This window comes from Rhipicephalus sanguineus, chromosome 3 (assembly GCF_013339695.2).
Source record: "Rhipicephalus sanguineus isolate Rsan-2018 chromosome 3, BIME_Rsan_1.4, whole genome shotgun sequence".
Classification (NCBI taxonomy): domain Eukaryota; kingdom Metazoa; phylum Arthropoda; class Arachnida; order Ixodida; family Ixodidae; genus Rhipicephalus; species Rhipicephalus sanguineus.
In genome coordinates this window covers 216,570,249-216,581,442 of record NC_051178.1, presented here as the reverse complement: position 1 = coordinate 216,581,442, position 11,194 = coordinate 216,570,249, and the positions used below count along the sequence as shown (strand labels likewise).

The window sequence follows — 11,194 nt, the reverse complement described above, 5'->3', positions numbered from 1 at the left end:
GTATCGCATATATTGCTTCGTCCTTGCGGTGAAACTGACTTTTTTCCTTTCTTTCGCTGGGGGGTTAGGGCTAGGGTCTGCACGTCTGTATTGGACGATGATGATGCCCACACTGCAGATGACCAACGCGGCCTCCATTTCTCGCTAAAATTTACGCAACTGAGAAAATTTTGAAGCTGGTCGGGCATTTTGGCGCAGCGTGGCGCAATTTCAACAAATTTCACGGTTTTGGCTCAGCTTGGCGCAAAAATACCGAACTGTATCAAATTGGCGCAGCTGCTGCATCACTGCGCATGCCACTCGGTAGTTTTCACTGAGCGCCAGTAGCGCCAGAACACAGCCTAGCGAGTAGAAGCAACACGCTTGGGGCATGGCAGCACATTGTGGAGTCACGCATATTGACAACAGTCCAGAAGAGATTACGGCGGTGGCAAGATGCGAGCCTTCATTAGAAAGGTGCATAGAAGAAACACGCTTGGGCGCGTCTGTGTGCTCTGCAAACGCATTATTTTCTTGGTATTCCCGCTGCTTGGAAAACATATCAACTCAGCCTTTTTTCCCAACTAAAACTGACGTGCACGCATCAAAATTCTGGCTTTTGAGGCTGTTTTGGAGCAGTTCAGTGCAATTTTTGCGATTTTTATGCTTTTGGAGCAGCTTGGCACAGGAAAGTGGAATCGTATCAACAATGCGCAATATGCGCAGCTGTCTCACCCCTGATTTCAGTGACTAAATGCGCAACATGCTGCGATACAAATATATGCAAAGCACAGCCTCTGAGATCATGTAGCACAGATCTGTTGTGCAGGATTTAGGTCGTGCTTGCAGGTTTTGAGATGATTCACAAAAGTCTGAGGTGCCAGCAAGAGTGCCTGGCAAACAATATTGGCGTGGGTATGTGAAAAATATATGTGAGGTCTGACGAATGCAAGTCAATATTTAGCTTTTTCGATTTCCTCTACGACTGATGCTCCCAACCGCAAGTCAGAGGTTGGTAATTTGGGCAGCAAAGTATAGCAAGGTGGCACCATGAGAACAGGCACACATGTAAGCAGCCATCTTGCACATAGAAGTCGGCGTTGAGATGCACCAAATGAAATGTTCAATTAGGCCTGAAAACAGCTAACAATTAGTTTGCTTTATTCCACACATCACGGCCAATATTAGTGAGATCTTGTTTTTCAACCATGGCAGCAATATCGCTCGCCCATCTGCATGTGTGCCATATTTGGCACAAACCTTTATCTTCGTTAATACGGTCACAATAAATCTGAGAATTTTTGCATATGTTCTTTTCGTCTATTTGATGATAAAAGCTGAAGAGATAATTTTTCAGATGGCTTTTTCATACTTGATGCAATAGAGGGTCAATAATATTCCCCGTTGAGCACATATTTAATGGCCTTTCTCATAGCACTCGCCCTGTCTGCTCCCATGACTACTCAAAACTGCAGTGGTAACATAAATATGGGTTTCGAGTGCATGTCCTTTTCTTTTCCCCTGAAAGACCGCGAAAATGATGCCTTGATGCACAATCAGCGCATATTTGAGATGCTTGCCTACACGCAGCACGTCTTGGCGAAACGGGCTGTTCAGATCGCTGCAAAATTAGAGTTTAACTATATCCCAAAGCAGTGCTAGCACAAAGTTTTGGTTGAGACCGTGTAGACTCGACAATATTTAAAGCGCGTACACAGCTTCTATAAGAGGTAAGCGAACACATATTTTAGCCAACAATGTTTATTCCATCCAAGCTGTAGCAATCAAGTACTTTACACCCATACATGTGAGTAAGGCAAAGGTACAGCTTTCACCTAAATAAGCATTGTGGGTCAGCTTTGAAAACGAAATGCATGCACATGTGGATTTAACCGGACTGGCAAGCCACGACCGATCGTAGGTTTTCAGTCTGAATCCGAGAAATCATCTTCATCCTCAGAGGAACCTGGCTGTCCGTCTGACAGTGATGCAACACTTGAATGCCGTGATGAGTCACGCTGGACCCTGGACAGATGAAAAAGGTAGACCAATCGTTTCCTAACACCATCAATACAGGGACATCAAATCAGGGACTTTCAAGGATACCCCAGTAAGATGTTTTACTAAAACATCTTTGGGCAGTTGTATTGCACTTACAATACATATACTATACAGCACGCCATTACGGGGTAAGAACAGTTTTTTTTTTTCATTCCGTGCAAGTTGGCCAAAGTTTGTGCAATGATGCACAAAAGAAGATGCATGTCCTGTGGCAAACAGGACACTGATCCCTCCACTGAGTGAGTAATACCCATTCTGTGTGGTGGTTGCTACATAGGACAGACCAGATGCTGCTTCAATGACAGCATCTTTCCAATGAAGTATCGTGCATATTTTTAGTCTAACCACCAACGCAAGTTTTTTGATGCTGAATACAGAGCTTTTCTCAAAAAAAGTGAAATTCGCAATTTTTTTTCAGACGATCTGCTACACCTTCAACGACTGAATTATTATTATTTTTTTTTGTAGTATGTCGAACAGGCCACCAGTACATAATTCATTTCTACCCTTTGAGTTTGCCCTGTTCCTGTAAAAAAATATTAAACTTTGCAACTTTATTAAACTTCTCTCATGCGAAAAGCCCTTGAGGAATCGATATACATAAATAAGTCATTATTTTTACAGTTACATCACTTTGTTAGCTTGCCGGAAATACAATTTTTATTGAGTGCATCCCATAAACGTCCTTTGAAAAAAATTGTTGTTTTATGCCCTTTAGCTCAGTCGGCGCAAAACTACACACTCACAAATAGGCAGGAAAATTTTTGGCAACAGAAATAAACGAGCAGAACGAGTTTAGAACTTCAAGAAAATGTGGAAATTTTTTCAGCCACATTTGTGATGGTCGAAAAAACGCTGGATGATTTGGCATGGAATGACCCATAATTAATCACACCAAGTGTTCCTGTTTGACAGGGCATTTTACCAGCTTCCAGTGTTTGCGCACGCCAATGCCGAGTTAAATTTGGTACGTAAGAAAAAGCCCATTATCGTTATCGTCAAGGATGTTGTTTGACTTTCAATCTGGAGTGTTTCCTGCACTTGCCTTTTTCATCATTTGGCTGGTAGGACAAAGCGATAATTTCTATCATGGCAGTGTTTCTGACAATTCTTGTTCCTCTTTTGATACTGTATCTTTCTTTATAGGCATGTGTCGGGATGACATGTATTCATCTTGGACTACTCTGGCTTTCTGAATTACATTAAAGTTTGCCCCCATCCTGTGTATTTGCCTTTCTTTGTCCGTGTTTTTTCGCGCAGCCCTGCATTGTGTATTCAAGAATACACCAACTAGCCCAACTAGTACACGAGCTTCACGGCGTCGTGGACAGGGTTTGTACAGGTTTCAAAGGAGAAAATTCAAGTATATTCAAGGAACTTCAAGGGCCTAACACACATTTTTCAAGGACTAAGATACTGCATCCAAATTAGGATTTTTTAACTATCACAATGTTTCAAATTCTAATTGTATCACACTTATACATACAGAGTTGAAACTCGATTTAATGAAGTCATCACCATGCTCAAATTACTTTGTTAAATCAGGAAGCAAAATTTAGCAGTCATAAAACTTTATGCCGTGTGAAGCCGTGGGCCGCTAGCAAAAGGTCCATGGGCTGCGTGTTTTAGACCCCTGCTGTAGGACCTCATCGAGAGTGTTGACGGCAAGCACTACGTGACATGGACGACAAGGTCTGACATAGTTGTCGCGCCGACTGTACGAACAGTAAGGACGACGCCCAATTACAGACGCGACTGTGAGGCCAATGTCACTAGACTAGTATTGTAGTTGGACACTGCGCATAGCTGACTTATAGCTTTCATTATTGAGGTATGCGTGTATTTAATTTGTGAGGAGTTCTTGTGTGGTGCTTATTAACAGCGGAGCTGTTGATGCTCACCATAATTTGTCTGTCGGATACAGAAATGACGATCATCATGAACCGACACGAGCTCTCTGTCGTCTTCATCTTCTGCTTTGCTCACAGAACCCATTCTCCGGCATGGGATACAATAACCTGATGGGCGAGAGAACAGAGAGAAAAAAGGATAGGAAGAGAAACAAAAATTCCTGGTGAGGCGGTATTCGAACCAGTGTTCCCACAATCCGAAGGTGGACATCTTACACTCGGCTATCCAGGCACGCTAGCATAGCATAGCCTTGTATAGTATAGTATAGCAAGGGAGTTGGAAAGAAAAGTGAGGGGGAAGAGAGGAAAGCAAGGCATAGAAAGAATGAGAAAGAAAAAGAAAGAATCAGAGAGATAAAAAGATAGAAATAAAGAGGAAGCGAGAGAAAGATACAAAGAGCATGAAAGGGAGAGAGGTGAGGGCGAGGAGGACATGAACTAGTAAAGCATAGCATAGACAGAAACTAATGTAGAAGGAGAGAGATAAATATTTCTTTTTATATCTGGGGTTTAACGTCCCAAAACCACGATATGATTATAAGAGATGCTGCAGTGGAGGGCTCCGAAAATTTCCACCACCTGGGGTTCTAATGTGCACCTAAATCTAAGTACACGGGCTTCAAACATTTTCGCCTCCATCGAAAATGCAGCCACAGCGGCCGGGATTCAATCGCAAAGAAATAAATAGAAATAAAGAAAGAGAGAAAAAAAAAGAAAGGACGGAAAGAGCAAAAAAGAAACAAAGAAGGCCGCCCAGCTCCGAACTTCCTTCAAGGGCCCCTAAACCACCCAGAGGTCGAAATTTAGTTGTGATGGGGAAGTTGTGCACGAGTCCACAACGAACACGTAGCCGTGGAAATTTTTCGAAACGGTGCCGTAGCAGCAGAGTTAGACGCGTTTGATGATCGAAACGCGGCTACCGATCTTTTCGCTCTTTCCTTGGCTACCCTTCGCTGGTCGGCTGGTCTCTTCTCCCAAAGCCGCTTTGCCCTCCTCGCCGAATGCCTCTTCCAGTCTCACGTGACATACCGTCATTGCTGACGTGCTTTTCGAAACAGCATGCACTTCCGATCGGTTGCCGTAACCGCGACTCCGTCAACTCCGTGCTGCTCGTTGTTGCCGTGCCGGCCCGTGCTCTTGCGAATCGTGCCGGTATGGACCCTGTGTTGTGCGCACGCCTTCAAAGGATCGCTAACGTGGTAGAAAACCGGAGCCAAACTCCTGCAGCAGGCGTGGGTCGTAATGGTAGTCTTCAGCACCAAAGTGGCCCCCACAAACACGTACAACACTGCTGCGCTTTGATTCTGCCATAACTCTGATGCGCTCAAGCCAGGCATTTCGCAAGGTGACATCGCGAGGTAACACGTGTCGTGTCTTTTCGTTTTTCCAGTCGGCGCTTTTGCAGCCAAGCACCGCACACCGATGCGTGAAAGCCATCGCAAAATACTGTCGGATTCAGTCCGCGCCGGTTATCAGACCGCTAGGCTAGCTAGGAGTGACTGTGATGGTATGCTAGCGATTTGGCAGTTGCATTACGGGATGCAGTTGCCGATTCGCAAGCGCGCACACGCGGGCAACACGACGAAGGAACAGCAAAGCGTGGGCAGCTGCTTGCAGACTAACCGGAAGTACAGTCGACGACCGATAATTCGGACTCCACGGGGAACTAAAATAAGTCCGAATTATCGCATGTCCGAAAAAACGAATGCGTAAGAAAAAAAAAATACTTTTATTGACACTTCAGGGTCCCGGTGGCCGAAAAGTTATCAATGTGTTGCTGCCCGCACTTCAGCTTACGTGCAACGAAGTCCGCCTGTATCTCCGCCAGTGTGATGTCTGGTGCGATCTTGTACGCGTTCCAAAATAAGCACGGAGGCGTGGCTGGCATTACATCCAGCCGCACGTGATTGGTTAATGCAGGGCCGTGACGTCTGTCGCGGTTCACATGGGCCATTCGCGTGTGGCTGGATGTAACGCCACGCCTCCGTGTTTATTTGGAATGCGTACAAGATCGCACCAGTGATCGCTGTACGATGACGAGCTGTGGTGCGATCTTGTACGCATTCCAAATAAACACGGAGGCGTGGCGTTACATCCAGCCGCACGCGAATGGCCCATGCGAACCGCGACAGACGTCCCGGCCCTGCATTGACCAATTGCGTGCGGTCACGTGCGGCTGGATGTAATGCCACGCCTCCGTGCTTATTCTGGAACGCGTACAAGATTGCACCACTGATTTCGTTCGTGAAGGCAACGCGTCTGTGCGGCGCACTTAGCGGTCGCACAAAGAGGCAGCATGAATGGCGGCGCGGCGCGTTTGAATTCTCGCCCATTAAATGCGTGCACTACGCATGCAACTGCACCAGGCCACATGCACTATCGAGCAGTTGACTGAAGATGCTTATCGTAAGGCTTGTCAGCGATTGAGCCGTACTGGCGCGTTTGCCACCTGCCGCCATCACGCCTACGTGCATTTCCACTGCTTATCCGTAAAGACATCGCCGCACGGCGCCAAGATAGTGGCCCCTTTGAATTTCCGGTCCGCTTCACTCCATAGCACTTCGGCATCGCGACAAAGCTGACTTTCGGTCTCTGCTACTGTCGCAAACAGGTCGACTCGCGAAAGTGCTGGTTCGAACCTATGAGATGACAGACGCGGCAGAGGTGGGGGCTTCAATTATTGCCTTTCGCACCTGCAATTTGGGCAAAGTCCGAGAAATCGGACGCCAAAGAGATTTAGCGTCCGAAATTTCCTACGTTCTTGACCATTGGCGTCTATGGGGCTGGTGATGGTGCCGCGAAAGTGTCCGAATTTTCGAGCATGTCCGGAAAATCGGCAGTTGACTGTATCTGCCGCGTTTCGTTGTCGTCGGCGCGGCCTTATGCGCTGGCTGTGAGGGCACTGTTGGCGCCATTTCACTCAGATCTTTTGAGACAGCAGAGCGTAAAATAAAGCAAGTCTCAAGATAAAAATGAACGCGCGTGCAAAACTCTCTACCGCAGACGCACTGGTGATAGCAGCGCAGCGCTATAGGCCTAGTGCGCTGCAGCTTTGAACCGAACAGGCAGCGCCACCGGATGGCCGAGGCGGAAAACTTGGGATTGTCGTTTGTTGCTCCTGTGCCCGCAGTCACGGTAGAAACGCATGGCTCCTCGCCGAAAGGACGTAAAAACGTAGCAGAATTCCGGTAATTTTCCTACTTCTGCGTGCATGGCTGGCACAACAGCTGTAGGAACACCGTTCGGAAGCAACTAGCTTTAAAATTCTGCGGGTTACCCCAGAAGTTGGACGAAAATGAAAGACAACTCTAGCGCAGCTGTGCGGGGCTGCATAAGCAACGCCTCGAGTTCCGTCCATAAGTGTCCCCACTCTCGTGCGTTTTTTTTTCGCCTTTTATTATTTATTTTAAATGTATACACAAGCTTACAAGGTCACAAAGAAATAGGAAGACAGCAGGCTGACAACGGCCACGTAGAGAGGCAATGTGCTTGTCTGCGTCTTCTGCCCTCACGCGTGATTTCTTGCCAGCCAGAGCGGCGAACAGGGGTAGCCGGTGCGGAATCGGACACAAATTTTCTGCGTCCTCTTCGTTGGGAACGAAAACAGTTCGGTATGGCTCAGCACACGTACAGCACTGAAAAATCAAAAGTTCACCTCCACTCGTACGTCGTAGTCCACGGTTTTCGACTGCACTCTGCATTTCCCAATGTCGGAAGATTCCATCGCGCACATCAATTCTTCTTTCAGACCACACACTGACCACTCGCGTGCACCTTCGTACCAAGCGACCAAGAACTCCTTTTGAAACACACGTTATTGCAATTTCAATCCTACGTAAACCGCAGAACAACACACGATCGTCGCTTCTTGTCCTTACGTTCACGCGCGGGCTGGCGATGCGCTTTCCTAGCAGACGACAACCAGCGACGCACTGATGGGCGCTTGCAGTCTCACTGTCTGTAAAATGTGTGTGCGCGCTCGCCTGTGTGTGTGTGCGTGCGTTGTGAGCGTGTTACAGCGAAAGCTGTTATGAGATCATTTCAACGGCCGTTTTTGGCGCCGTAGTTGTCCGCCGCCGCCGTCCGTAACCAGTATCACTCGAAATAAGAAAAAAAAAACGAAATAAGAAAAAAATTCCAGGATGGAACGAGGTTCGAACCTGGGCCCTCTGCGTGGGAGCCCAGTATTCAACCTCTGAGCCATGCCGGTGCTTGAAACTGCTTTGCAAAAAGGTCCTATACAGGCTTCATGTCGGGAAGGAACCACATTAGCATATGCAATATAGCGTGGTAGAAGAGTAAAATAAGCACCAAGCGTCGCACAACGCGAATTCCGTAACCAGGCGTCACACAATGCGAATTGCGCAACGAGTAGGTTGTTGAATGCTTCCAACCAAGAAGGTTTAAACCTCCTTGCTTCCAACCCATTACAGGGCTCTGCCATAATTCTTCGTCGTCATCAGGCAGAGCATCAACAAAGTGCGCATAATGCCTTACATGCGTTTAGCAGGTACCACGGCTCTCCGTAGAATGACGAAAAATGGCACAGTGCCTGTTGCCCTACTTCTCAAAAATTACAATGATTTATAGCGTAGTGGGTTCCTCGCAAGTGCCCTTGTATTGGTTGCCAAGGAAGCCCATAGGCGCATGATCCATTTCCTCGGGGTCTCAGTAAAATTACAATGATTTAGAGCGTAGTGGGTTCCTCGCAAGTGCACTTGTATTGGTTGCCAAGGAAGCCCATAAGCGCATGATCCATTTCCTCGGGGTCTCAGTAAAGTTATTCACCCTTCCCCCCGTCTCTCTCCCACGTCAACGCATGTTATACAGCATGACGGGAGAGGGAAATAGCGACCGGGCGTCACCCAATGCAAATTACATAACTGGTGGGCCGTTTAAAGCTTCCAACCCATTACAAAGGGCTGAGCCATAATTCTTCATCGTCATCAGTCGTCGCGTCAACAAAGTGCACATAATGCCTTACAGACGTGTAGCTGGTGCCTCGCTTCTCCGCAGAATGGCAAATAATGGCTTAGTAGGTGCTTCCCAACTTCACAAAAATTGTGATTTATGGCGTAGTGGGTACCTTTCTAGTGTACTTGTATTGTAGCCCCAAGAGAGCTTACAACGGGCTCTAGAAACGCCGCTCTTCCAGCTTTCGCTGTGACTGCGCTGCGGTTTCAGCGCAGGCCTGGCGTCTTTTTGTGTGTGTGTGTGTGGGAGGGGGGGTGGGGGAGGGGCTTTAGTGGGGGGTGGTCTACTGTTCCCTGCGTGGTGTCCAAGGGACGGAAAAGAACTTGTTTCCGGCGCAAGCAGCTGTGTTTTGTCGGCTTTTTCTTCTTTTTTTTCTTTCTTTTTCTTTTTTTTTTTTTGTTGGTAGGGCTCGCAGTTCGGTTTTCAGCGAACAGAAGGACTGAGAGGGGTCTCTCTTTCTCAAATGGCTTGAGGCCAAAAGGGGACGAAGTTTTGTTGAATGCTTACGTTAACAAGAGTCGCTGCATGCTGGTTTTTCAGCTGTAGTTTGAGAGGTTTTTCAGACAGGAAGAAAAACAAAAATAAACATAAGTTGGCACAGCGTATTTACACACGCAGACAGAAAAAAATAAGAACTACGGTGGGAGTTCTTGGAGAACAGCGGCCGCCGCAACCGTAGCCGCCGCCTTGAAACATGCTGACGGGCCCGTAGGCGACAATCCTAACAGTGCGCCGATAGCCCGATAGAGGGCGAGAGCAGTAGCGCCACCATACCGCTCAGTGTGCTGAGTGGAGGGGGTTTCCTATGGAAAGAGGTGGCAGGGTCGGTGATGCCTTCCAACATTTGCCGGCAGGCGGCGACGCGTCTTCGTCTTAGTGCCTCCGCAGCTTTATAAGTGCCTCGTGTCCGAATTTGTCTGTTTTTATCGTGTTGTAGATTAAGGGGGTAACAGCGCGAACACACACCCACAAGAGAGACGACACGGACACAAAAGCGCTTTTGTGTCCGTGTCGTCTCTCTTGTGGGTGTGTGTTCGCGCTGTTACCCCCTTAATCTACAATATGAACCAACTCGCCCAAGAAGTATTAATGAAATTTATCGTGTTTGCGCTGTTATTTGTGTACACACGTGTAAATGAGAACTGCAAAGAGTATTGATGCAGCGGTTGAAGCATCAGGGGAGGCAGAAAACATGCTTCGTGCCGCTGTGTCGGAGTGGCTATCGCATTTTCTGTTGATGTACAGATGAGGGTTTTCGCTAATATTTTAGGGGCGAAGCTCCTTAAAGGGGTACTGACACAAAATATCGCGGCCGAGATAGCCTGCTGGATCGATTCCCGTGTACGTGCGTGTACCATCTGCAAAATATCGACAGCGAATAACGCTTGGAAGGTATTTTATATGAATTTTGAAGTTCGCGAGCGCGATCCAGCATTATAGGCCGCACCTAGTGCATTGACACCCTCGGAGGTGACCTGAGGTGACCCCCCTACTTCCCCTACGTAACCGTTGCAGCCGGTACAAGTTATGATGACGTCGTAGCCGCCATTTTTGTTTTGACGCGCTTCCCGACAAATCGCTCCTCGCCAGCGGGTCAAACCTGAAGTGATTCGCCGCGTCGAAAATTTCTTCCATCCCCGCCGCAAGAAAATCGTCGCCATCAGACGACGATGAGCCCGACGACGACAGACCGCGCGGAAATGCGTCACTGTTCCGTGTGCTCACGTGACCGAGCGTTTCACTCGCTAGGTGGTGATAGTTGCACCCGGCGGCTTGTCGTTTTTGGAGCTCTGTCAAACCGAAACTGAGGCTGTGTCGGTAATGAGGAGCTTGTAATTAATTATCTGTCGCGCCCTGCAGCAAACGATGTGCCGTGTTATGACTAACAGGCCCCCAGCAACACATTGCAGCAAAAAAACGCAGAACGAAAATTTTTGTGTCAGGACTCCTTTAAGGCGGCACCCGTTCGTCCCTCGTAGTCGTCGTCATCGTAGTAGTCCATAACAAGTCTTACGCTTTGACCTCCAAGGTGGTGCCGGTGGGAGATTTCTCCTGTGCGTTGTTGAACAATAAAAAATTCGCAGCGTGCGCGTTAACTAAAAGCCGAATTCTTCTGTCTCTCATTCCCCATTAGCAGCCATTGGCATGTTCCAGTAGGAAACGTTAGTAGAAGTAGAAGTGTAAGTGTTAGCTAAAAGCCGACTTCTTCTGTCTCTCATTCCCATTAGCAGCCATTGTTTACCTCCAAGGTAGTGCCTGGTGAGATTTCT

The 11,194-nt window shown here is 47.7% G+C and overlaps 1 protein-coding gene across 1 annotated transcript in view; it reads right to left on the bottom strand.

Moving 5' to 3' along the window:
- Positions 1 to 1,733: 1,733 nt before the first annotated feature.
- LOC119388284 (transcription factor Dp-1) overlaps positions 1,734 to 11,194 on the bottom strand; it is a 147,503-nt gene continuing 138,042 nt past the window's right edge. The window contains exon 7 of the mRNA XM_049413902.1: positions 1,734 to 2,004. Coding sequence (XP_049269859.1) covers positions 1,905 to 2,004 — 100 coding nt within the window. The 3' untranslated portion in view covers positions 1,734 to 1,904. The remainder of the gene's footprint in view (positions 2,005 to 11,194) is intronic.